We start from the raw sequence: 27,481 nt of genomic DNA, 5'->3' as shown, positions 1-27,481 counted from the left end.
CCATGGTTCTTTTTATATAATTTAAAAACTATATCCGATAAGGACTGCAAGAAGCATGTATTAATTTAGAAGCTACGTTGACAGATGGCGATAAGTCTGATATTTCAGGAAATGAGTTAAAACAAGAAATTTTCAGTATTCGAAATTTATTAAATGATTCTGATGAGCCATTGTTGCCATTGAAAGTGCTTCAACTGATTCACGAGAATAAGTGGCAAGACATTTTTCCTAATTTGTGGATTGCTCTTCGAATACTTTTAACTATTACAGTAACTGTAGCTTCAGGAGAACGAAGTTTTAGCAAATTAAAACTTATAAAGACATATTTGCGTTCTACTGTGTTTGAAGATAGATTATCAGATCTGGCAATATTATAAATAGAAAATGACTTTGCAAAATCCCTCAATTTCACAGAGATAATTCAACAATTTGCAGGTGCTAAAGCACGAAAAGTACGTTTAAGTATTCTCATAATAATGTTTATGTTGGAGGGAGGTCTTTAAATTTTTTTTTAAACTATAAAGAACTTTTAAGAAATATAAAAAATAAAAATACTATACAAAAAATTATAAAAAACTAAAATGTACAAAAAAATTAAAAAATGTAAAAAAATAAATGGAATCCCGTTTGCGTCCTCGTCCCGGCTAGTACAAAGAGCAAACGCGATCGAGAAAGCTAGAATGGGGAGGGGGGGGGGGCGACATTTTGGTCCCTTGCCTCGGGCGCCATAATTCTTCAGTTCGGCCAGAGAGAAACCTGAGAGCGGCCACCAGCCTCGACGGGCACATTTCTCGATGCTTGACGCGCCGTCTGACAAAGTGGACGTGAACTATGTCCATTACGCTCGGTAACAAAACATGGTTTGTGTCTACGATATGGTTCATGTCCGAACTATTCAGAGATGGACAGTCAGATAAGGACCGATAATCCATCATTCTATCTTTGTCTCATTAATGACACACCACGCGACTGCCACGCGATGAGTTTACGATTTTATCTCTATTGATTTCCCTTTCCTCTCGTCGTGCTTTTACGTTCTTCGTTATTAATTGAGGACAGAAAATGAATAAAAAAATTCGGGCACAGTTAACATTAAATAAATACATTTATAAAAATATTTTTTAGTTATTTTTTATTTGTTTATTAATATTTTAACTTTTATGTTAATAATATTAAATTAATAATATTATATTAATAATAGTATAATAATAGTATAATAATAGTATAATAATAGTATAATAATAATATAATAATAGTATAATAATTAATAATAATAAATTTGTACCCCTTTTTCTCCGCCTCCACCTCTATCCTGGCCTCTACCTCTTCCTCTTCCTCTTCCTCTTCCTCTTCCTCTTCTACCTCTCCATCCTCTTCTTCCCTTCCATCCTCTATGCGCAGCAGCAACAGCTGCTTGTATTACCGATTGTAATTGTTCTTGCTGCAATAAAAAATAAATATTATATATTGCGACGCCGTTGCCCGCCTCGAGAACCGATATCGAGGAGGTAGCGCGCAAGGTCTTGGCCGGTATAAAAATTAGATTATCAAAATTCAGTAGGGTATCTGAAAAACGGTATCGTGTGGTAACTGAAAATGCGGTAACTTATAATACGGTAACTTATGTAATTGGGCGCCAAGCGCGGTATTTCCGCGCCACGATAACGATACGGAAAACGGCAAGATTCGGTAACTCCGGGCTCAGTATTTGGCAGAAGGGCAGAGTTCTTTGTGGATTCAATATCGAGAGAGAACGCTAGACAGTATATAGGAGAGAGAAATAATCGACATCCAGTTATTTTACTTATAATTATTCACATATATTAAACAATAATGATACAGATAGTAAACGGCATAACAGAGATAAGATTAATATAACAGAGAATATTCAGTACATGACAACAAGAAAAAAAAACAGACGGGAAAAACGATAAATTCCAGAACATACTAATCCAACAGCTGAAATTGCGAGACAAAGGATTCACCGTTTATAACGGCTGACGCGAAGATCGAGAGCAATAATAACGATAACGAATTTCAAAAGATATTATTTAGACGACAATAGGAGCGATACGGAACGAATATAATTTTTTCCTGCAATATCCACGGTAGTTAAAGGTAACTAAATGCGAGAGAAGATTTAAGATCAGACTACAGCACACGCGTGCAATTCTAGAACACACCTGGAGGCATAAGTCTCCGGTACAGTTTCGATATCACTCGAATTAAACTTTATGTGATAATTGACGGTAACTTCTTCGGCAGAAAATTAACGACGGCTAATAATGACCGATGTATAACAACTGGATATAATCTCAGTATAAATTTAACGGCATACGTCTTACTCAACTTCGATATATCTCGAATCGAATTTTCGGTACGGTACTCGGCGATAATATTTCACGATATATTTTTGGCAGAAAATAAAGGCTTTGGTAAACGATAGCGGTAATGATGTTTATGCGGAACTTTTTGCTTTATTTAACGGTCTTATCGCGACCTTGTTTACTCGGCAACAGAGACTTGAAGTTCGAACAATAGAATTTTCGAATAATCGATAACGGAAAGAGGATTCAGCGGAGATTTCGCGTTGACAAATATTCTTGCAGAGCCGTTCGTTTATTTACGGTAACACACGCTCGCGAAGAAATTTTTCGCGCAAATCCCGCCTTTCGATACGCGATACGAAACGACCAAAATTGTCAAGTCACGCTAGGACTTAAATTTCGGCACGTAACATAACGGTAACATATACGCTTAATATGACACGAAACAATCTTTAACGGTAATAAACGGTACAAAATCTCACGGTACGGCACGAGACTGTCGGCACGAACCCCCTGAGAGGAACAAATCCGCGACACCCGGGGACAGCTGGCGTCCGGCAATTACGGTACAAGTACAAATACTTTACGCGATAATCTTTACGGAATATTTGTCGCCCTGCGACGGTATCTCTAAATCAAGACGCCAACTGATCCCGGATGAACAATAATTATGCTACTTGTGCGGCGGCTTACAATGATCGCTGTCGACGGCTTCCTTCGGGGTCGCTTCCTCTGGACTCTTCAGGACGTGTGTACGTGGCACGAGCTCACTGAACAGTGTTCGATCTCATCTGCGTCCGTGAGGCCCTCAGATCCCGCGCCGATCTTCCGCGCATTCTATCAATTTTCAGATGAACGGGGGTTGATTCTCCGCCCCCTTCAGAATCACAGCTGTTGGACGGCGTTGCCCTTACGCAGGGGCCCAGGATCTACGGGCGACAGTGTCCGACGGTATTTCGGCTTCTTGGGGACGGGACCGGCTGGCCAGGCCGTATCCTCGTCTTTTTCAGGATCCTCTTCCTTTCCCAGTCGGCCGCCTGCGAGAGTGTTTTTAGCCCCGTTGTCCAGATTTTCTGCCGTCTTTTAGTCTGAAAATTGCCTGGATTAATACAGTTTCGGTATATGATTGGCGGCGGCGCGGGATCTCAGTACCTGACCTTTTGCTTCCTGCGATAGCTTCGGTATTCTCTGCGGTATATCCGGTATCTTCCTATACGGCTCTCCTTTCGGTATCTTGCTGTATCTTCATGTACAAAGGAGATGACGCACGCTCGTACAGCAGCCGCATTTTATTCGCGGATCTTACATTAAAGCTAAAGTAAATCTAAACAATCAGATTATATTTATTTCAAGTTCCCTCTCAGGCGCGAGAAACGACCCCGCGCACGCTGTTCCTCCTCGACAGGGCAATTGTGACGGAGCTCAAAAAGCGTCACGTCACAACTCCCCCTTCCCAGACGGGTGCCGAGGGGACTTCGGAACTCGGCACACCGATGATCGTCGCTCAGGCAGTTTCCCCTTCATTCTTACTATGAGGCGGCTGTTTCCCCCCCGGGTTTCTTTTAGGTGTCCGAAACTCGACAGTCCGCTGCACGTTTCCATTTTCCGTAAGGTCTGATCTCGACTCCAGCCCTTGCGTCACCCCGCGATATTTTCTCACACCCGTTATCTCCGCTTTTAATAACCGTAAGGAGATGTGGGATTAGGAAACGGTAGAGGGAATTGATCGATCTTGGCGTCCAGTAATAAATTAATTTATTCCAACCCCCACTGGGTCGATTCTATGTCAAACAAAAGAAAAAAACGAAACCAAAAAGGAAAAAGAAAAAAAAACGAAAAGAGAGAAAAAAAAGTTTTATACAAAACGGTATCTACTCAAAAAAATAATCCTGATAATCAAAACAAGAAAAGGAATTGTTGCCACACGGCGTGTACTTAAAGCAAAAGAAAAATGTAACCTCGATATAAAAGAAGCAAAAATCAAAAGAAGGACTACAAAAAAAGAAACTAAATCTAGAATTATGGTAAACTAACGAACCTTAAGAACTACTTAAAAATAAAGCTAAATAATGCGAAAAAGAATAAATAAAGCAAACCATACACAAAAAAAAATAAAAAGAAAAACACAAAGGTCTCTAATAGGGGGCCGGCTGCGTCCCCTTGCTGCTCACATCCCTCGCCCAGGACCATCCATCTCGGAGGGGCGAATCGTCTCTCGCTGGTGGCGGGGTAGTGCGGCGGTAGGCGGCTCCACAGCGGTCACAGCCGCGCAGGGTCACCCCCTGTTGCCCGCAACCGTAGCAAAAGCTACCGGTACGGGGCAGGGGGCATCCCGCGTATGAGTGTCGGGGGGAACCGCAGTTCCAGCACCCGACCTCATATGGTTTGCGCTGTGGCTGGCGTCCCCTGGGCGACTCGGTATGGCGGCGGTTCGGTCCCGGCTCGGCGGCGCGCTCGAGGGATCGGGTACGTTCTCGTGGCGTGGTCTTCGTGGCGAGCTCAGGCGGGACGGTCTGAGTCCCCTGCGCGATTCCAGGGTTGGACGCCGTCTCTATTGCGGTGCTCAGCGTGGACGGCCACTCCTGCACCACGGCCCCGCTTGTTGTCCAGCGGACGGCTCGGACCTGGCGGGCCACGTCCTCCAGATCCGTCCAAAAATCCTCATCATGGAACTCTATATGTTCCCAGACGGATCTGTGGCGCGACCAAAAGGCCCGCCAGATCCTTCGCATCTCACGCCGGTCCATTACGTTCCTTGGCATCTAAATAACGGTAGCAGGAAGGTGATACGGTTTCAAATCTTGAATGTGGCTCTTACCCACGAGCGATCCATCCAGTGTGCCCAACTCGTAGACCACCGGAGAGATCACTCGCACCACTTTAAACGGGCCCTGGAATTTGTGTGCTAGTTTGGCGGCTATATTTTGGGCCGCCGATGACAAAATGTGTTGGCGTTTTAGCACCAAATTTCCTACCTTGAACGTGCAATTACGCCTACGCAAGTTATACCGGGAAGCCTGTCTCTCGTAGGCTCTATCTAAGTTCTCGACAACCCATTCCCTTAAGGCTTACATGTCCTTCATTCGGGTTGCCCATTTTGCGGTATCCCCCGGTTCAATCTCGGTAACCCCCTGATTGCATTTCACTGAATGTACCGGCTCTAACTCACGCCCAAGATTCAGGAAGGCGGGAGATGCTCCCAATGACGAATGGCAGGCGGTATTGTACGCGAACCGAAAATCCGCGATGTGTTCGTCCCACTCCCTGTGATCCTTTTCGATAAACGCGATAATCATTGTTTTTAAGATGCGATTTACGCGTTCTACCGGATTGGCCTGGGGGTGATATGGAGGCACGGTAGTGTACGTGATGTGTCGATTTTCGGCAAACGTCTTCATAATTTTATTTTTAAATTCGGTACCATTATCCGTTAACAAGAATTTCGGGGCTTCCCAACGCGATATCACTAAGTCGTCGATCGCCTCAATAATTTTTGGGCCTGTCGCGGCTCTTAAGGATTTACACTCTACCCATTTCGTAAAGAGATCTTGGATTACCAAGAGATATTGGAACCCAGCCTTACTTCGCGGTAACGAGTCTATAATGTCGGCCGCTATCGCCGTCCACGGTCCGTCCGCGATACGACGTCCCATGAGGCCCGCGGGACTTGTCTGCTTAACTTTGGTACGTTGACAGGTGTCACATTGTCGGATATACTCGGTAACCTCGCGGAATAAATTCGGCCAGAAATAAGACACGGCGACTCGTTGATAAGTTTTCTCGGTACCTAAGTGGCCTGCCTGCGGCATATCGTGTGATTCTTTTAACACTTCTCTTCGGTATTCTCGCGGTATTACTTGTTTCCAACGATCTAAGTTCTCCACGATTTCGAGACTACGCGTTTTGGCCGTAGAAAATATAATCGCTCATCGATCACTTTCCATTGCGTATATTTCTCCGGAGTCGCCCCTACTTCCCGATATCTCTTACGGTACCATTCATCGGTAGTGTTTGCCAAGTCTATGGTATTGATAGCGGTAGTCACGTGAACGGTATTGGTCGCGGCCGGTACAGTATCTTCGGTAGCCTCCGATTCGAACATTCGGGAGAGTGCATCGGGCACATGGTGTAAGGCACCCTTCCGGTGTATCACCTCGTAATCATACTCTAATCATTTTAATGCCCATCTTGCTAATCTCCCTGTGGGATTTTTGAGGTTATGAAGCCAACGTAAACTACTATGATCGGTAACTACGGTAAAGCGGTATCCCTCCAAGTACGGTCTAAATTTCTGTATTGCCCACACGACTGCTAAGCATTCTTGTTCGGTAACGGAATATCGGGTCTCGGGATCTGACAGGGCTCGACTCGCAAAAGCTATTACCCTTTCTTCGTCCTCGACGATCTGAGTCAATACCGCGCCTAATCCCACGGAGCTCGCGTCGGTATGTAAGGTAAACGGTAACTTGAAATCTGGACAGGCTAGTGTCGGTGCGGTAACTAAATGGTCCCTGATTTGATCGAAGGCGCGACCCTGATCATCCCCCCACTCCCAGCGCTTGCCCTTTTTCAAAAGCCGCGTCAATGGCTCGCTAAGGGTCGCGAATTGCGGGATGAATCTGCGGTACCAGGATGACATTCCCAAAAACCGGTAACTGCTTAATATTTTGCGGTGCGGGGTACTCCAAGATCGGTCGAGTATTTTCCGGATCCACCGTCAGCCCCTCCTTCTGCACGATAAATCCCAAATATCGTACTTGAGAGCGACAAAACTCACACTTATCCGGGTTGATGGTAAGGCCGGCGGTAGTGATTTTGTCTAGTACTTTTTTAAGCCACTCCATATGTTCTTCAAATGTCGGCGTTACTATGACGATATCATCCAAATACGCGAACGCGTGTGGCTCCATTTCCGGCCCTATCAATCGGTCTAATAATCGCTGGAAAGTTGCCGGTGCTCCCGTGAGTCCGTATGGCATTCGCGTAAAATGGAAAAGTCCCTTCCCGGGAACGCTGAATGCGGTAATCTCCCGACTTCCCTTAGCTAACGGTATCTGAAAGTAGGCTTGACTCAGATCGATGGTCGAGATATAGCGAGCCGAGCGTAGTTTGTCAAGAATCCCGTTCATATTCGGTAACGGATGCGTCTTTTTTAGATACGCCATTAACTCTCCGGAAATCTAGACAAAAGCGGTATTTCCCGTTAGGTTTTTTCACCATCACGATGGGGTTCGACCATTCGCTATACGACGATTCGATAATTCCTGCCTGGAGCATTTTATGCGTCTCCGCCCGTATAGCTTCCTGAACCTTAGGTGATACTAAGTAACAACGTTGTTTAATTGGTGGACTATCACCTACGTCTATTTTATGCTCGGTAAGCGCGGTCACCCCGGGGTTATCGGGCGTTTGCGGCAACGTTCGTAAAAAAATTTTCAATGTCTTTTCTTGTGCGGAGGTCAACTCCGATATTCCGCAACAAGAACTCTCATGTGGATCTGTTTCGGTAACTAAGCGATATTTCTTGTGTGATGATACGGCAAAATACCATCCGTTAGTGGCAAAATCCAATACTACTCCGAATTTCGTAAGAAAGTCTAGTCCTAAAATACACGGAACTGCTAAATTCGGTAACAACGCAACGGTAACTTCGCGACACTGACCCTCTAGTTCTAGCGGCATTTTAATTTCCTCCTTTATATTTGCGATTTGTCCGTTCGCTGTTCTTATTTGTATCCCCCCTCCTCTCTCGGTATCCAGTCCTAATTCTCGGATAATCTTTATCCCTTCCCGGCCCAGTAGAGTGCGGTTGGACCCCGAGTCCACGAGGGCCGCGAGAGTGTAATTATATATTTTAATCCGGAAAAATCTTAACGACGGTAACTCGTCCCTTTCTAGGGTGACATAGGAATGGAGTAAGGTATCGTTCCCTGCGGTATCTGGTGCAGTAGCTGGGGTCTCGCTTTCGGGGCTCGGAGTCGTAGGGACCCTCTCTACTGGCTCCGATTCTCGTTTCCCGAGCAGGTTGGGCAGGTCTGAACAGTAACCTCGCGTTTGCCCCCCCCCCGCAGCGGTAACAATATTTTCGGCGCGGCTCGGTACATCCGCGCGCGCGATGTCCTGTCTTATCGCAGTTCCAGCATTTTATGTTGCTGGAGGGATTGGGAATAACGGTAGCACTCGTCGAGGGTTCGGTAGCGGCAACAGCAGCGGCAGCGGTATCAGTAGAGTGCGGTATTCGCGCTAATGGAGGATTCACACTGTCTCCGATGGTACGATGACTGATCGGTCCGACTGATCGTACGTATTAAAGCAGTTCAAATTGTACACGATTAGCAGTTCCATGTGGTCTTGTAAACTAAAAAATACCTAGTGTAAATAACTAGATAAAAGCAGTGAATTGTCGCGATCGGTTAGTTTTGCTCTGTCGATCGCAGTGTCGCAGCTTTTATTGTTAGCAAAAAATAAAATGAATAATTTAATACTCTTAAAAAAAAAGAAGAGACTATTAAATTTGTTATTAAAAATAAATCAATTGAAAATTATTCAATTAAAAAATAAGTGCTCTAAAAAGAAAAAGAAAATATGGATTAGAACATGTATCCTTGACGAGAAACAAAAAGAGAAGCTTCAACAATAGTGCAAGAAATGCGTTTTCAAGACTTGGAGTGGTATTATAATTATACACGAATGATGCCTGAATCTTTCGATGAATTGCTTAATTTAGTTGAACCAATAATACGAAAACAAGAAACAAATTTTCGAAAACCAATATCATCTACTATTCGGCTGTTAATAACATTACGGTAAGTTGATCTTACATATTTTATTTATTTTATCCTGAAATATATATTTATTTGTTTACTTTTATATAATGTCAGTATATACATATATTTACAGATACTTAGCATCTGGTGATTTGATGTCATCACTCGCGATGTCATATCGTTTAGGTAAAAGTACCGTTTCTGGTATCATTCAAGATACATGTCAAGCTATTTGGGAGGTTTTACAACATCGTGTTCTATTTCAACCCTCTCAACAAGGATGGAAGAAGATAGTAGATGGTTTTTTTAGACGATGGAACTTCCCACATTGTATAGGAGCTATCGATGGGAAACATGTTGTAATACAAGTATGACATATTATTAATTTTGCATAATTTTATCTATATCAATATATACTACCTATTTGTAGAATAAAAAAAGTGTGAATTCGTCCTAACATTTTTTACAGGCACCACCACATGCAGGATCGACATTCTATAACTATAAAGGACAACACAGCATTGTACTTATAGCGGTAGTATCAGCATCTTATGAGTTTTTGATGGTTGATATTGGCGCCCAAGGGAGACATAATGACGGTGGAATTTTTAAAGGCTCCATTATGGGACAGCGATTTGAAAATAAACAAATGGAATTACCACCTCCATGTCCATTGTCAAATTGCAGTATATCTGTTCCCTACATGCTTGTAGCTGATGCTGCATTTCAGCTTAATGAGTATACTTTAAGACCATATCCCGGTAATCGATTGAATAAAACTAGAGAAATATTCAATTATAGATTAAGTCGAGCCAGACGTGTCGTAGAAAATGCGTTTGGCATTATGACTAGTAAGTGGAGGATTTTCAGAAAACCGATTAATGCATCGTTAACAACAACCGAAAACATAGTTAAAGCAACCGTCTGTCTCCATAATTTTTTATTATCAACATCACATTATGCAAATATTAATGATATGTATGAAAATGCAGAAGAAAATGCAGCTGCCATTGAAAATATTCGTTCAGTGGGAAGCAATACACACTCACGATTAGCAGCAGAGTTTAGAGATACATTCGCTCAATATTTTGTAGAAGAAGGCTCTGTACCTTGGCAAGATATGCGTTAAATGCAGCAATTCAATATATTATATTTAAAGAAGCACAATAGTTACAAAAAAAATACGACAAAATTCAAATATTTTCAAATATTATATTTTTTTCCTTTTTATTACATTTTCAAATATTTTCTATTTTTTTCCATTTTCTTATTTTGAAACATTTTCTCGTAAATAAGTTTAACTTTATTGTACTTTATCAATACTCTAACAATTATTGCAGTATGTATCGATATAATTTAACTGTAGAAATAAAAAATATAAAATAATAATAAAAAAAAATTATAAGAACATTATGTATTTAATAAAAATAAATTATGTAAAATAATATAAAAAAAAAGAGAAAAACACCCAGAATGTATATCTCAACAGAAGTAATTATTTTAATATTTTAAAAATATTTTTTTTTAGAAAAAAGGTATAAAAAATATATATATATATTGTATATATAGGAAATAAATAAAAATGTTTTTCTGTAATAAATATTTATTGTAATATTATATTTTTTTAGGTAATATTTTTTATATAATAAACTATTATATAGAATTTATAATATAAAATTTATGTATGAATTGTTAACTTTATTTTAAAAAAAAACTATTTTTAACAAACTTCATTTTTTATGAAAAAAAAAACTATTTTTAACAAACTTAATTGTTAATGAAAAAGAAAAAACTGTAAACATAGATAATATGCACATATTTAGTAAATATTCTATGTTATTACTCAACGTAAAATAATTGTATGTTTGACTCTTAAAACTCTTGTAATTATAAAATTATGAAAATAAATATTTTTGCGAACTTTGCACATTATAAACTTAAACATTTGGTTTTTGATTTTATATAATCAATTTATAGATATTTTCAATTATCTTGAATTTCAAATACAAATGACAATATTTTCCTTTGACATTTCGTAAAGTCATCCTGAGATAATGTACGAAGCTGAGTTGTTAAATAGTTACAAAAAGCCATCACTGGATCAGATGTATCATTTATAGATTTATCTGTCGCTTTTATTTCTGACATTATAGATTGTTGAAATAATGATAACTCATCATTCTCTTTGTTAGTATTCATACGTCGCTTCTTTCCTGCTTATAGATGTTTTAACACATGCACACATAAATATGTCATTGGGATATATACAAAATAGGAGGGATTACACTCATACCTGACATTTTAAGATTTTTTATAGCTGTATTCTTACAGCTGCTATTTGATATATTTTTTGATATTTCAGTCTCTTCTATCTTTATCATCGAATTTACATTTTGTTGTGTTGGTGAATAATCTGCTCTAAATTTACGTTGGTTACAATAATCAACGTTTCCTTGCAAAGAACTGTCTGAAGCTCCTGTATCACTTAAATTTGGACTTGATGTTATATATCGGTTTCCTGAGAATGTACAACTTTTATTACTGTTGCTTCTGGAAGCTGTTAAACTCGTATTACTATTTAGCTTTTCTAATTGTTGCTCTATGTAACGTTTATCACTATTAGTACTGAAAGATGCAGGTGGACTTATGTTACTAAATGTCCTAGAAATTAATTAATATAAACATATTTACTTAAAGATTATGATATCATATAATGACTATGATATTATTTACGTACTTTCTACGCATTACTGTTGGTCTTAAAAATCCTAACAGTTCAAAATATGGCCATGATACTTTAGGCTTAGCTTCAGCAGCGCTTCCACTTGGAATGTACTTTTTCTGTTCACTTAATTTTCTGACGTAAGTATCTCGTAAATTACGCCATTTAACATTCGCAGTACCTGGACGTAAATCTTAAAAAGACATTTATAACAATTTTAAAATATAAAAATATATTCTTTTTCTTCTTTAAAAATTGAACAACTTACTTAGTTTTTTATCAATCGCTGACCATAACAATTTTGTCCTGGATGGACCTCGTTTTTCATAAGGTAAAGTACTGTCCCACAATGGTGTTCGCTTAAAGACTTCATTAATTAATTCTTCCACATTTTGGACTTCGGTCAAAGTTGTTTCAATTGGTGACGATACCAAATTTGAATCATCATTGTTTGTATCCGGCAATTCACACTCATGATCGTCATCAATTGGATATTCACCACAATCTACGCAAAGTTTGAACTAAAACAAAGAAACAAATTAAATGTTACGTAAACTAATCCATTAAATAATATAGATGCAAAATGACAAAATAAACATAACCTAGATTTAAATATATTATTTTATATTAAACTTTATTAATTACCATATCGTCCTCCATTATGTAATCAAAATTACGCTTTCTGCAAGATAATGACGAACGGCGATAAATATTATTACTTTCTTTCAAAATAAGTATTAATAAACGTTTTACGTCGAGTGAATGTCTCTTCTTTTAAGCTATATATTATCCATCTCTTTTGTGACTAGACAATCGTATGACGTGCTTCTTTGTGCCTGTCGTACGAAAAAGTTAAATCTTGACAAAGAAGTTTATCGTACGACGAACAGTATCGTACGACAAAATATCACTAAATAGAGTTTCTAGAAATCTCATTCTCTTATTGGATATCGGATGTCGTGCGTCGGACATCGGAGGCAGTGTGAATCCTCCATTAGGGTTTTCGCGGATTTCTTTCTTTTTTTCTTTTTAGCGGTAGCGTTAGCGGTAGCAACGGTAGCAGCGTTCTTTGCCTTACCCTTCGGCGCGTGGTAGGCCAAATCCGGAAAGATAGATTGCTCCGGCGGTAGCGGGGGTCGGTAGTTTTTCTCCGCTTGAAGGCTTCTTTCGATGCGCGTAGCCAGGTACTCTAGAGTCGCGAAGTCTCTGAACTCTTGGTGTCGAATAGCTATCTGCATACGCGGTAACATATTCCGGTGTGCGAAATTTAATTGTTCCTCCAAGGGCCAAGGCGGCGTCATTCGACTCACAAGTAAACCTACGGAAGTGTCACTTTCCGATTTTTCTGAAATTTGGATATGTTATAATACATGAAAAACTAAGGGACACGTATTTTTTTTTAGCTGCGGAAAAACATATTTAGGGGGTGAAACGACACCCCTAAAATAGGGGATAAAATGGAAAAATTGCGATATCTTTGAGATCAGTGAAGCGATTTTAATGATTTTTGGTATGAAAGTATCTTTTGATAGAAGACGAAAATTGGCCTAGGTATATTGGAGGGGGAGTGAAAATTAGGGGGCCAATTATCCCTAAAATGATCAATTTTTTGCTGCAAAAAATCAGTTTTGATCTAATCGAAGTGAAATCTATTAAAACTTTAAAAGGAAAGCTAATTAAGGAACACGTATTTATTTGTTTTATTGATATAAATATTTGGAGGTAAACAACCCCTATATTGCCGCGTTTGTTTGACATTGCGTATGAAACACCTTGTGAAACTATATTTTTGAACTGTTCGATCTTTTTAATATATTGGTTTTTGAAGTCGCTGAATCCGAATCTGAAATCAGATTTTCAAAATTCAATATGGCGGATCCAATATGGCGGACGATAATTCGAAAAATTACTTGAATAGACAGTAAGTCGACATGCGACTTTCAAAATACAATAAAATCAACTTTTGACATTTATTGTTAGTTATGTGAAGTGAATTAAACATGTTAAAAATATTAATTGTTTATAACCGCCGGCGTTAGCGTTACCCGAGATGTACCGCGCGGAGGTCGCACGGTCGGATTTACATCTCTTCGGGGTGCTTGATTAGAGTGAGTCCCCTTGCCTCTCACTATTTTCTGTAAGTGTGTCAGAACACGATTCATTGTTAGAACGCTTATGTACAGGTAATGAAAGATTTTTTTGTTATTTCAATTTTATTTTTTTTGGTCGTTTTAATTTTATTTTTTTTTATTTTATTTTATTGTTAGTTTTTTATTATTACTGTTATTTTATAAATGACTGATTTGACGATTAAATCATTTTTTGAAAGTTTTGCATACATGATATTCGTTAAAAAAATGTATTATGCACAAAGAGTTTTTGCACCAAGCACATCTTATTACTGCACACACATTGCAGAACCCGCAAGATGTGTCACAATTTTTAAAACAGAAATCAACGGGGTTATCAAATTCCAACGGTTTTTCTTTTATATACCCACTTTTATACCATGAGTATTTAATGAGATTTTGAAATCGAGGAGAAGCAAACTGATAGTGTATCAACGATTGCAGTTTAATGACGTTATTTCTATGGTGCAAATTTATGTTATATTCATAGTTGTGTAAAATGACATTATCTGAAAAATACCTAATAAAATTCTTCCAAGGTCGAAAGAAAAAGACATCTAGGGGTTGAATCATCCCCGTTGTACCAGCAGGAATGGTTTTAATTAGAACGGATTTTCCAGACGTTGATAAAGTATTAAGCATTTGTGAATTCTGTCCACTCCAAGAATCTAACAATAGAATACTTTCATTGTCAGTTGATGGCAGGAAAACCTCTTTAAACCATTCTTGGACTAGGTTTGACGTTAATTTGCCTGATTTAGAGGCAAGTACATGGACATTTTCAGGAGTGAATAAATTCTTTTTTATTCTCGGGCCGAATGTACCATCTTTTTCTTGGAGTACTATTAACAACGGAGATAATAAAGTACCATTAGCAGAAATAAGAGGTTGAATCGTGTAACTGTGAGTCATCGAATTTAAAGATTGCGTCAGTGCTTCGATTTGTAGTTCTCCTTTAAATGACAGAGTGCGCCCAGTATGCATCTCCAAATTAAATCCAGACTGATCAGTATTAAATACATTACATTCCCCTACTTCTGAAATAAGTCTGCTTATATCATCAACGAATTCTGTAGCTTGTTCTTTAAGTTTAACTTGATCACGTACAGATTTTTGCGTTATAAACTTATTAACTTTTCTTGACACAATCTTGTACTTTGTTTTAAAAGTGTGAAGCCATTTCGATGATGCTGTGAATGAATCAGGGGAAAGTGAAAAGTCATCTCGAGCTTTTAAAGCCCATCTACGAATATCAACATCGTGAATCGTTATTGACTTTTCAACCGCTTCTTGAAATTGGGATATAACATATTCATAAATTTTTTTCAATTTCTCATTCCTAGTTCCACCTTTTTCAAGTTGAGCTTCCCAATGATATAACTGACGCTTTGATTTTAATCGCCTAAATTTACTTTGAACGTTTTCAAATTTTACTTTTCTTTTTTTTCCTGATTTCCAATATTCTATGACTTTTCGTTTATATTCATCATCAACTTCATCAACTTTGGAAGAGTCTAACTGTAAGTCAGAAGATGTTTCATCTTCAAAATCAGAAATGTCGTCATCTTTGATTAAAATAGGACCTTGAATATCATTTTGATCTTCAAACATTAAGGTTTCATGTGTTTCTACAACAAAGGCATCATTAATTGAATCTTTTATTAGAGTTTCTAATTGAAAACTAAAAGTCCTCTCATCATCGTTCACAGCAGATTCAAAATCATACTGCGGTTGATCAAACGCTTCTTGCAAAAACCGTATAATATTTTTTGGATTCATAGCGGACAGTGATACCGAACGGCGGAAAATTCCTTTTTTCATCAATTACGCCGCGCCGCTACAGATCTCGCCCCTCCACCATTCGGCCGCGCGGAGGCTACACAAGCAAACACGGCGTGTCTGTCTGATGCAGTGATGCGAGAAGAGAGCTTGTGAGCGCGTGCGTGGAGCTCGGCACATCGGCCAAATTCGGATAGTGAAAGAGGATAGATATACTGTTTTCTGTTCTCTTCTCGCTTATGGGCGATGCGCGCGTCTCGCGCTCGCTTTTTTTCGATAACGTGAGAATTAAGAATAAAATAATTATAACGTGAGAAGCGTTTGATCAACCGCAGTATGATTTTGAATCTGCTGTGAACGATGATGAGAGGACTTTTAGTTTTCAATTAGAAACTCTAATAAAAGATTCAATTAATGATGCCTTTGTTGTAGAAACACATGAAACCTTAATGTTTGAAGATCAAAATGATATTCAAGGTCCTATTTTAATCAAAGATGACGACATTTCTGATTTTGAAGATGAAACATCTTCTGACTTACAGTTAGACTCTTCCAAAGTTGATGAAGTTGATGATGAATATAAACGAAAAGTCATAGAATATTGGAAATCAGGAAAAAAAAGAAAAGTAAAATTTGAAAACGTTCAAAGTAAATTTAGGCGATTAAAATCAAAGCGTCAGTTATATCATTGGGAAGCTCAACTTGAAAAAGGTGGAACTAGGAATGAGAAATTGAAAAAAATTTATGAATATGTTATATCCCAATTTCAAGAAGCGGTTGAAAAGTCAATAACGATTCACGATGTTGATATTCGTAGATGGGCTTTAAAAGCTCGAGATGACTTTTCACTTTCCCCTGATTCATTCACAGCATCATCGAAATGGCTTCACACTTTTAAAACAAAGTACAAGATTGTGTCAAGAAAAGTTAATAAGTTTATAACGCAAAAATCTGTACGTGATCAAGTTAAACTTAAAGAACAAGCTACAGAATTCGTTGATGATATAAGCAGACTTATTTCAGAAGTAGGGGAATGTAATGTATTTAATACTGATCAGTCTGGATTTAATTTGGAGATGCATACTGGGCGCACTCTGTCATTTAAAGGAGAACTACAAATCGAAGCACTGACGCAATCTTTAAATTCGATGACTCACAGTTACACGATTCAACCTCTTATTTCTGCTAATGGTACTTTATTATCTCCGTTGTTAATAGTACTCCAAGAAAAAGATGGTACATTCGGCCCGAGAATAAAAAAGAATTTATTCACTCCTGAAAATGTCCATGTACTTGCCTCTAAATCAGGCAAATTAACGTCAAACCTAGTCCAAGAATGGTTTAAAGAGGTTTTCCTGCCATCAACTGACAATGAAAGTATTCTATTGTTAGATTCTTGGAGTGGACAGAATTCACAAATGCTTAATACTTTATCAACGTCTGGAAAATCCGTTCTAATTAAAACCATTCCTGCTGGTACAACGGGGATGATTCAACCCCTAGATGTCTTTTTCTTTCGACCTTGGAAGAATTTTATTAGGTATTTTTCAGATAATGTCATTTTACACAACTATGAATATAACATAAATTTGCACCATAGAAATAACGTCATTAAACTGCAATCGTTGATACACTATCAGTTTGCTTCTCCTCGATTTCAAAATCTCATTAAATACTCATGGTATAAAAGTGGGTATATAAAAGAAAAACCGTTGGAATTTGATAACCCCGTTGATTTCTGTTTTAAAAATTGTGACACATCTTGCGGGTTCTGCAATGTGTGTGCAGTAATAAGATGTGCTTGGTGCAAAAACTCTTTGTGCATAATACATTTTTTTAACGAATATCATGTATGCAAAACTTTCAAAAAATGATTTAATCGTCAAATCAGTCATTTATAAAATAACAGTAATAATAAAAAACTAACAATAAAATAAAATAAAAAAAAATAAAATTAAAACGACCAAAAAAAATAAAATTGAAATAACAAAAAAATCTTTCATTACCTGTACATAAGCGTTCTAACAATGAATCGTGTTCTGACACACTTACAGAAAATAGTGAGAGGCAAGGGGACTCACTCTAATCAAGCACCCCGAAGAGATGTAAATCCGACCGTGCGACCTCCGCGCGGTACATCTCGGGTAACGCTAACGCCGGCGGTTATAAACAATTAATATTTTTAACATGTTTAATTCACTTCACATAACTAACAATAAATGTCAAAAGTTGATTTTATTGTATTTTGAAAGTCGCATGAGTAGGGAGAATAGGTCGATTCTAACCCACTTTTTCCACGGGTGCGAGAGAGAGGTCTCGTAGAGCGAGAGAGATAGAAAGATATCTGAGGGGCAGGGTGACGGCGGCGCGGGTGAGCAGGGGGGGTAGGTAGGGCGAGGGGAGCCGCTCGCCGTCGGTTGGGTAAACGGAGGGTCGTGACGTCACGCGGCGGCGGGAGGGCGAGGGGGCGGCGGGGCGAGGGGGGAGCGGACGGAGGGTAGGGCGAGGGGGCGGCGGGGGCGAGGGGGAGCGCGGTTCGCGCTTGAGCGAGGAAGAGGGGGGGGAGCGCGCGTCCCTGGCTACGGCGGGCGCGCGTCCCTGGTTACGGCGCGTCGGAGCGTCTCTGGACGCGGCGCGCTAGGCGCGCGCGATAAGCGGCGATCGCCCCGGCGTCGGGCGCGTCGCGCGAGATAAGGCGTTAATAATAGAGCGGATGTGTTCGACGCTGCCCTGGAAGAGATACAACGTAAGATTTATATAACGTACGATTTTATACAAAATATTATTTTGTACGATGTATAATGTACGATGTATATAGATTTATTTCGAGCAGGAGGAGGAGGGAATTCTTCGCGAAGCGAGGAGAGACGAGGGCGACGTAAATCTAGGAGAGAGAGATAATAAATTACGCGTACAATTTATTTATTTAGTTATTCGTTTATTTATTACGTCGCGAAGTAACACGCGTAGATACATGCGTACGTCGAGAATAACGTCGGTACTCGCGATCGTTTCGTCTTACAAATTGTGATAGAGTCCGAACAGCAGAGCGTGCAACTCGCAGTCGATCAGATCGTTCGCGTTGAAGTGCTCGTGCCGGCGAATCGCTTCGGGAATATCGCCGGGGTGGTCGGTCTCCATCGCGATATCTAGAAAACGCGATAACTTGGCGTCCACGGTCTCGAGTATGCCGGTCAACGACGCGATGATGCGATTGACGCACAGCTCGAGAACGAACAGCGCCTTCACGGTGGATTGCGACAGAGCGATGCGATTCTTCGGCGTCTCGAAGCGAAGAGTCTTCAGATTGTTTATCTTGCCGAATCGAAGCGTCACGGTTCCGACGATTATGGACGTCGGAGGGCGCGCGACAGCCTCGTCCAATTCGTTCTCGAAATACGGCAGTATATCGTTGCGCAGAGCGAGCAGATCCTTCCACATGTCGGGCGTCAGAGATATCTCTTTTCCGTGGCAGTCTCCTAGGACGATGTCGACTCGAGATTCGCGCTTCACGGCTACGGCGATGTCGATATATTTGTACGCCGTCTTGGTCAGAGGATATCGTCTTCCTAGTATTCGAATCGGATGTCTCGCGAAATTGATCTCGCGTTTGAACAGCCAGTTTCTATTCCACCTGTAAAAAAGACGACGTTATTATGGAGAAATAGCCGATCGAGGCGGAGATCGAGAGCGCTCGGGCGAGGTGACTCGCGCGTACTCACTCGTCCTCGGTGTACAGTCGCGCTTTCTTGATCACGGGCGGAGTGTCCGAACGATCGCGGGTGGTATCCTCGTCCTTGGCGGAAGCCGCGTAATCGTCTCGACGATTAGACGGGACGACGAAGGGGCCCGTCATCGGCGGCGCCGACGGAGTCGCGGGCGTCGCGGACGAGTCCCCGAACACTCTGCGATACTCCTGTCCTAGTCCGGCGAACATGATCGGTCTCGCGAACAGGGCTTCGATGTTCGTAGGAAGACACTGCGGTGGCGACGGCGTCGTAGAGAGATTCGTCGTAGACGTCCGTTGAGAATCGAACGCGCGTTAATCGCGAGTATCGTTGGAAATGTCGCGCGCAACGATCGAGACGCGTCTTATATATACGATGCGATCTCGATCGTCGTCGCGAAATCTTTATTCTCGACGCGCGCGTTGATTAATGCAGCGGAAGCGGTTTAGAACAGCGGTTTAGAACAGCATATTAAATGTAATCTTAACGTTAGGTTTTAGGATTTCCTGATCTTAGTCATCGTCGTCGTCGTCGTCGCCGCCGTTGCGCGGTCTTTCGAAGGACGCGTATTCCAGGCGATACAGCTTGGAGACGAGTTCGCTCAATCGATGCAGAATGCCATCGGCTGGGCATTCTATTCCCAGTATGCTAAGATCGAAGGGACCGGCCGAGATTATCGCGTCGAGGAACTCGCTGTACGCGTAATAGTCGCGTTTCTTCAGAAAATAAAGATTACCGTCGACGTGACGGAAGGCGGCCGTTATCGCGGGTGGTATCCCGGAAAACGTGTCCCGCAGAGCGCCGTGCCTTGCGACGGTCATCGCGCAGTCGTTCATCTCGGCTATCTTATCGTCGTTGTATATGACGTAACTGCGCCCGGCGTGCGTGTTTATCGCGGCGTTTATCCTAGCGTCGCGGGGAAATCCGACGTATTCGACGGATCTAGGCCATCCCGCTTTAAGATGAAGATTCGAATCGGCGAGGTAGACGTAGTCGCCGACGAATATCGCGATATCGCCCGACGGTCTCTGATACACGGCCGATACGCGAGTGAGATTGCGGGGGAGGAATTTAAAGTAGTCGGCGAACGAGAAGGGCGCTCCATAGCGTCTCTCCCTCATATCGACGGGCCACACGTTGCGTTTACGCGCGACGTACAGGCGACGATTCATGATTAGCGCTCCGTCTACGCGCTTCAAGGCGCATAGATCCGTGGTATCGGAGGGAACGAGCGGCGGCTCGACCGTTCTCGCGGTCGTCGGCTGAGCCGCGGCCGCCGTCGTCGTCCTCGAGGCCGCCGTCGTCGTCGTCGTTCTCGTCGTCGTCGTCGCGGTCGTCGGTCGAGTGACGTCGACGATCCTAGGAGTCGTCGTCTCTCTCGATCCGTAGAGATTTCGCACGTTTACGACGTCCTCTACGCTCAGCCTGAGCGGATATCGCCTTTCCTCCGAAGGCGTGTACGCGTACATGACCGAGTCATCCCTCGTACTGTGAGTCAGACCCAGAGTGTGACCGATCTCGTGCGTCAGCGTCTGAAGGAGATACAGCCTGTCCGACGAGGGCTTGGTCAGCGTGATGTGCCACGGCTCCGTCTCGTCGACGTGCACCTCGGTCACCTGATCGGGCTCTCCCGTCGGAAAGAACGCGTGAGCGACGACCGATCCCGGTCCCGCGAACGGCGACGGGCACGAGCCCCCGTTGTCGCTGTTCTCGTACGCGTGAGCGCCGGATTGATAGGATATCAGTATATCGGGGCGCAGCGAGTCGCGCGAGAACGTCAGAGCGGATTGCTCGGACCACAGAGCGAACGCGCTCTGAGTCGTGCGCAGAGTATCTCTGTTCGCTAGTTTGAAGTTCCACGTGAGATGCGCTCTCGGCCACTTTCTCGTCAACGGGCTGTAGGCGCGAATGTCCGCGACGCCGCATCGCGGCCTGCGCATGACGCGAATCGTTTCCACGGTCAGAACGCCGTTTCCCGGCAGACCGTAGTATTCCTGAAACAACGACAGCGCTTCGCTCAGGGCGGTCGCGTTGTCCAGTAGCGACGACTGCTGATGATTCTCCTCGTTCTCCAGAAAGCCGTAGGTTCGAAGATAACGGGACGCCTCCGCGACGTCATCGTAGGTCGACGTCGCCGCGACGGCCGCGAGCAGGGATATCGTCAGCGCGAGCGATAACGCGACGCGCGTCATGGCTCGTGCGAGACGCGCGGGGGTCGGGACGGTGGCGAACTATCGCGCGCGCGCGTCCTTCGGCGATGCGTCGTCGTTCTCCGCCGGAACGTGAGAAAGCGCGAGTACGAGGGAGAAGGAGGAGGCGAGGGGAGGGGAGGGTACGTACGCTCGGACGCGCGAGAAGGATGATCGAGAGAGCGAACTTTTTTTTTAAAAAAAGAAACACAACGATGACAAAAAAAAAATAGAAAAGGGATAGGAGAGATACTCCGGGACGCGCTAGAGAGGTGATCGAAAAGAAACGACTCTTTATTCGTGGAAAAAAATGATTTTTTATTCGTATAAAAAATTATTCCTCATTCTTGACTGTAAATATTAACAAGTACAATCCCATGCGCGCGGGATGTTTTTACACATGTTTGTTCGAACGTAAAATCGAACCATTCGACGCGATATCGAAGCACGCGATACGCGCGTGTATATTAGTCTCGCGATACTTGTCGAAGGACAAGGAGGTGAATGTAGCGTATCGCTTTACGAGATGTTTATATAAATGTCGACAAGGTTATAACGTTTAATATAACGCTTAGTATAACGCTTAGTATACGCTTAGTATAAGGCTTAGTATAACGCTTAACATAATGAAGTAATTACACGGCCGATACGCGAGCTTGCGGGGGGGGAGAAACTCGAAGTAGTCGGCGAACCTTACATTACAACATTATATATTGGAACATTCCAACGTTCGAGAGAACGCGGAGGGTCTTCGAGTTCTCCTTCGCTGAATTGTGCGACTATCGACGATGGATGCGACGCGACGATTACGATGTACCATTGTTAAACTTATACGATTGAAATGTACGACTATTATATAAGGGGTGGAGGACCTATTTTGAGCGATCCACTCGAATATCTCTCAGGGAACGACCTGCGAACCGATATCGAACGACCATTTAAAAATAAAGTAGCTGCAAAAACATGATTCACGAATGAACGTATCGCGATCTCGAGCCTCGCGCTTACCCGTATAACCGCGCCCGAACGAGGCGAAATGATCGCGGGGGAGCATTCGCGAATGAACCGTAAGAACCGTAGGAACCATAGGAAGCATAAGAACCGTAAGAACCGTAAGAACCATAGGAACCGTAAGAACCGTAAGAACCGTAAGAACCATAGGAACCGTAAGAGAACCGTAAATGACCTAGGAATCGACCGTAAATGACCCATAAATACCGCTGTAAGACCGGGTTCCACGACTCGAGTTAATCGGAGTTTAATACGTTGAACTGGGTCCTGATTGGTCCATTCGCTACTTAAACTCGGAGTAACTGGATAGGTATTTACGAATCGATCGTAAATACCTCCCCCCGGCATAATGGAATATATGAATATGGGGGGGATAAAATTACGACTGCAATCACCACAACGACGACGATGACGACAACGACGACGAATCTTTCGCGAAGACGCGGTGAGTCCGATCGACGGAATGAGCTCAGTTCGCGCGAGCGACGATGAGTTTCGACGCGCGAGAGGAAGGGAGGCGACGCGAACGAAGATCAATCTTAAGGGATAACTTTGCATGCGATAGTAGTCTACTTCAATAATGCATAGTCTTCGACTCCGTCCTTCGACGCCGTCCTTCGACGAGACGTCGAGATCGACGAGACGTCTGAAATACGTAAAAGCTGCGTATTAATGATAATAATACGTATGGAGAGACGCGAAAGGAGAGAACGGCGCGTTATACCAGAAGAGATCGGGGTACCTCGGTTAAAATCCTTCGTCCTCCGTACGGACGGAGCTCGTTTCCTCGAGCGAGCTCGCGTCGCAGTACCATATCTCCACGGGGGAATCGTCGTCGCAGAAATCCTCGGTTTTAAACGCGCGATCCGAGACGAGCGGCTCCATGTCGAACAATCTTCTCAGTCGAAAGATGTCGGCGTAGATATCAGGGGAGCGCCTCTCCCATTCTCTATAGGACGGCCGGTCGCACCATAAGGAGTTTAAGAATCGCCGTTGCTTCAGTCTCGCCTGTCGTATCCAATGTCGGCGACGTATGTTGACGAATCCATAGATCTCAACCTCATTCTCGAACTGTGAAAAAAAAATATATACGTAGTATTTTTTCCTCGAAGGAGAGCGAGAGAATAAAGAGACGAACGAGTACTTACGTTCCACGTTACGGCTATATTGAGGATCGCATCCATGAGATTTCTGATGTACTTTATCTTCCACAGGCACATCCACGGCGTGAACGTGCATTCGCGAAGCATCCTTCGCAATCGCGAGATTTCGTCGCCGCTCATCGTCGTTCGCGTGAAAAAAAAAATAACTCCGAGAATGAATGCTGGATACGTTAGGAACACTCGCGATATCGGACGCACTCAACGACGAGATCGCGAGACTCATTCTGAGGAAAAAACGGTCTCTCGGCGCTAATTTATACCTGCGATATCGCTATCGCCGAGTCTTTGTGATTCCGTCGAATGCTAATGTTAACGACGTAATCTAAAGCGATATGAACGCGGTAATTTAATTTAATGAGGCGCGATAAATTCTCGATTGCTCCGGAGGAAGTGCCGGAAAATACGTTCGACCGCGTACGCGCGATACGAGTTTATTCGCTGATTAACATTATTTTAACGTTATTTTAATATTATCTTGCATTATTTTAATATTATCTTAATATTATTTTAATATTCGTAGTATTATTATTTTAATATTCTTAGTATTAATATTCGTAGTATTATTATTTTAATATTCTTAGTATTAATATTCGTAGTATTATTATTTTAATATTCTTAGTATTAATATTATTTGAATATTATTTTTTCTTAGTATTAATATTATTTGAATATTATTTTTTTTTCTTAGTATTAATAGTGTCTTTCTAAGTATTAATAATACTTTTAGGCAGGGTGATAAGTCGTCGATAAGAGTACGCGTAAGACTGATCTACGACGCGTCTCCGTTCACATGTCGCGCAATTGATCGCGTCTCTCCAACCACCAGTCGTGCAGTTTGCACACGTTTTCCAAGGCGCAATTCTTCGAGTGATAGCCGCAACGATAGACGCGAGTGGCGGCTAGCGTTCGAAGGGGTCCGATATCCTCGTAATCCGCGTCGATGGTCTCCATCGTCAGGTCGAGCCGTTCCGCGACCTCTCCCGCGATGTCGGTCAGCCACCTCTTCTTCTCGAGACCCTTGACGTAGATCGTCACCGCGGCGTTCGACGCGAGATCCCTCGACGCGCGATAAATCGCGTCGCGAACGATCTGTTTCGCGTGCCTATACTCCACGTGTCCGTCGGTCCAGTGAAATTCGTGATGATTGAGAGTCAGCCAACAGGCCTGCGACTTCTCGCTCTTCGTCAACAGATTCCACGACATCGGCGCGCGAAAGACGTGATGCGTCAGATCTCTGCCGTTCGCGAGTATCGCCATCTCCTTCGTCACGAATCGCTCGTTGACGACGAAACCCTGCAGATCTATGAAGATCGGCGGGGCGATATCGCTCGCGAACGTCGTCGCGGTCATCGTCGCGAGATACTGACGTTTATTCGCGTCTCTCCCCCCCTCCTCCTCCCCCGATATCTTCGCGGTTTCGAGTTTCCTCTCTCCCCCCTCCCGTCCGACGCGTCGTCTTACAGGATCTTACGCACGACGTTCGTCAACGGATTGTACTCCACCACGCGATCGTGAATGATTAGACAGTACGCCGTGGTGTTAGAAGGAACGTTGTCCTTGCAGTCGAATTCTAGACGAACGTCCACAGTGGCGCTCTTAATCGCTTCGTTTTGGCGGGAACAATCTATCACCGCGAGCGGGCCGCAGTATAGAAATTTGTTCATGGTCAGGAGCGTCTCGTCGCTCGCGGATCCGTAATACGTTCGTCGAAATCTCGCGTAGGCGTCGTACAGTACGGCGATTTTGTTCTTGTCGAAGTCCAAATTCATATCGTCGTACGGATAGAAGTCGGAATTGAGATACAACTTTACGTTGGTCAGATTGCACGCGTCGAATCTGGAAGCGCCCTGCGACAGGACGTTCTTCTTTCCGGTGTGCAACGCGAAGATGACGTAACACGGTTTCTCGAGCTGCGTGGCCGCTTTTACGGCCCACGAGTGTTTGGTCGTGCTCTGCAGGAGCGGAAACTCGTAGAGATCCCACGAGCGAAAGGGCGCGCTCAGATATCTGCCGCTGTCCAACGTGCGCAACAGCGATAATTTGTTGACGTCATTCAGCACCACGTGCGGCACGCGCCACTGTATCTTCGCGAGCTCGACTCTCGGCTCGAATTCCTCGCGCGATATCAGACAATTGTTGTCGTTTCGCGCTCTTATCAGAATCAGCTCGTGACGCGCGTTGATGACGACGCGCCTGTAATCCTCGCAGAAACCTAGCAGCGTGTCGAGAGGAACGCAGAAGTTGAAGTCGCCCGTCGACGCGACGCCGCTCGGTCCAGTCGCGAGATCCCATCCGGCGTTCTTCAAGATCTTGCCTCGTTCGGCCGTCAACGAGACGTAGTTCTTGATCGTGCTGGTTATTCCGACGTTGCGATTACGATCGATCTCCACGCCATCGAGCTCGTAACGTATCTCCTCGAACATAAAGGCGACGCAATTGTTCGCAAGCCACGCCGGCGTCGAGGGCACGGACGGCTCCTTAGAGGCCGAGGCGGACTTACCCGATTCGCCGCTCGACGCGGGCGGCGGATTGTTTCCTCGCGTGCAGTCTACCTTCGACGTAGAGAAAACTCTCGCACGGCAACGTGTATAGGTCCTGCTGTTGTATGGGTATTCGTATCTCGTCGCTGTATCCGAAAGTGGTGTTGGCGTACGGATTGTACGTGTGACTCTCGATCTTCACGATGCGATCGTCGAAGACGGGTTCCCCGCCGATGCTCAGAATGTCCCTCATGTCGTCGTCGTCGTCGTCGTCGAACTATCGCGCGGCTCTCGGCACGACGAAACCCATGGATCGCAGAAAAGCGACGTTGGCCGCGGACAATCTCCCGACGCTCCTCTCTCTCGAGCGCGCGGACTCGAGTTCCCGCGACGCGATCGCGGTCGCCGCCGCGACGCGACGTCGCGACGCTAGATTCGCGCACGACGAGCATCGCCCCGTCTCGCCGCGCGCTCTCTATCGTCTGCGCCGCACGTGCAGTCGAATCGAGATCTCCTCGCCGCGGAAATCGATCAATCGACCGTCCTGATCGACGACGCGCAGCGATACGTCGGTCACGAGTCGCGCGATGACCGGCAGATAAATGATCTGCCTCGGGATCTCCGACACTTTGTATCCCGGCGGGACGTTCGGCGCGAATTCGTGTATCGTGTGAGCGGATCTCCCGTTCACGTACGCGCCCGTCGTCAGGTTGCACTCCACGCGAATCGTGTTAACCGCGATAATGCTCACGGGCTCGTCGGACGCGTACCCATTTGTTCGGCCGCAATACGCGAGACTGGGAGAAAGCTAACAACGATCCGATATTGTCCGGTTTGGTGAAATTAATTCGGTACGCGCATTTGATTTCGCTTCTCATGGTATTGTCGTTGCCGCGTAGCGCGAGAACGCGATCGCCGCTCTCGTCCTCCGCGTCCTCGACGTCGTACAGATACTCCTCGTCGTCGTCGTCGTCGCTGGCGCTGGTGCCATCGCCGCCTTCTCTCCCTCCGGTACTCGCGCTCGGCGGTCGTCGCCGTCTTCGAAGAATCGCGGCTCTCAGGTTACGCGCTTATGTCGCGCAGCTCGTAGGATCCGATCGGGATCGCGATCGTCGTTGTCGTCGAAGTAAAATTTATTGTTCGACGAATTCACGTTCGGAATTGTGTTGTAGGTCTCGAAATTGGT

General features: G+C 43.6%; 4 protein-coding genes across 4 annotated transcripts; 1 reads left to right on the top strand and 3 right to left on the bottom strand.

Annotated features, from left to right (window-relative positions):
- Window positions 1-9,020: 9,020 nt before the first annotated feature.
- LOC112639797 (protein ANTAGONIST OF LIKE HETEROCHROMATIN PROTEIN 1-like) lies at window positions 9,021-10,223 on the top strand. The gene is made up of 4 exons (XM_025414910.1): window positions 9,021-9,133; window positions 9,228-9,462; window positions 9,564-9,945; window positions 10,087-10,223. The coding sequence occupies exons 1-4, from the start codon at window positions 9,021-9,023 to the stop codon at window positions 10,221-10,223; spliced, it is 867 nt and encodes a 288-aa protein (XP_025270695.1).
- Window positions 10,224-19,964: 9,741 nt separating this feature from the next.
- LOC112639796 (matrix metalloproteinase-24-like) lies at window positions 19,965-21,644 on the bottom strand. Its single transcript, XM_025414909.1, has 2 exons — window positions 20,859-21,644; window positions 19,965-20,480 (listed from the first exon to the last, which is right to left on the bottom strand). Exons 1-2 carry the CDS (start codon window positions 21,642-21,644, stop codon window positions 19,965-19,967), a joined length of 1,302 nt encoding a protein of 433 aa, XP_025270694.1.
- A 1,755-nt stretch (window positions 21,645-23,399) lies between these two features.
- Window positions 23,400-24,104, bottom strand: LOC112639795. Its single transcript, XM_025414908.1, has 2 exons — window positions 23,801-24,104; window positions 23,400-23,723 (listed from the first exon to the last, which is right to left on the bottom strand). The coding sequence occupies exons 1-2, from the start codon at window positions 23,933-23,935 to the stop codon at window positions 23,400-23,402; spliced, it is 459 nt and encodes a 152-aa protein (XP_025270693.1). The 5' UTR covers window positions 23,936-24,104.
- A 1,168-nt stretch (window positions 24,105-25,272) lies between these two features.
- Window positions 25,273-26,238, bottom strand: LOC112639794. Its single transcript, XM_025414907.1, has one exon. The coding sequence runs from the start codon at window positions 26,236-26,238 to the stop codon at window positions 25,273-25,275; it is 966 nt and encodes a 321-aa protein (XP_025270692.1).
- Between the last annotated feature and the right edge of the window lie 1,243 nt (window positions 26,239-27,481).

Source organism: Camponotus floridanus, unplaced genomic scaffold (assembly GCF_003227725.1).
Source record: "Camponotus floridanus strain SB8 unplaced genomic scaffold, Cflo_v7.5 scaffold90, whole genome shotgun sequence".
Lineage (NCBI taxonomy): Eukaryota > Metazoa > Arthropoda > Insecta > Hymenoptera > Formicidae > Camponotus > Camponotus floridanus.
The sequence above is the reverse complement of the archived record's forward strand: the minus strand, read 5'-3'. Positions and strand labels throughout refer to the sequence as shown.

What these genes read in the sequence shown, in the direction of transcription:
- LOC112639797 (XM_025414910.1), top strand. Translation starts at nt 9,021, where the DNA reads ATGCCTGAATCTTTCGATGAATTGCTTAATTTAGTTGAACCAATAATA. An exon ending in CGGCTGTTAATAACATTACG is followed by an intron (nt 9,134 to 9,227) that starts GTAAGTTGATCT and finishes ATATATTTACAG; the next exon opens with ATACTTAGCATCTGGTGATT. An exon ending in GGAAACATGTTGTAATACAA is followed by an intron (nt 9,463 to 9,563) that starts GTATGACATATT and finishes CATTTTTTACAG; the next exon opens with GCACCACCACATGCAGGATC.
- LOC112639796 (XM_025414909.1), bottom strand. Translation starts at nt 21,644, where the DNA reads ATGACGCGCGTCGCGTTATCGCTCGCGCTGACGATATCCCTGCTCGCG. An exon ending in GGCTGAGCGTAGAGGACGTC is followed by an intron (nt 20,481 to 20,858) that starts GTAAACGTGCGA and finishes GCCGTGTATCAG; the next exon opens with AGACCGTCGGGCGATATCGC.
- LOC112639795 (XM_025414908.1), bottom strand. Translation starts at nt 23,935, where the DNA reads ATGAGCGGCGACGAAATCTCGCGATTGCGAAGGATGCTTCGCGAATGC. An exon ending in ATATAGCCGTAACGTGGAAC is followed by an intron (nt 23,724 to 23,800) that starts GTAAGTACTCGT and finishes TTTTTTTCACAG; the next exon opens with TTCGAGAATGAGGTTGAGAT.
- LOC112639794 (XM_025414907.1), bottom strand. Translation starts at nt 26,238, where the DNA reads ATGTTCGAGGAGATACGTTACGAGCTCGATGGCGTGGAGATCGATCGT.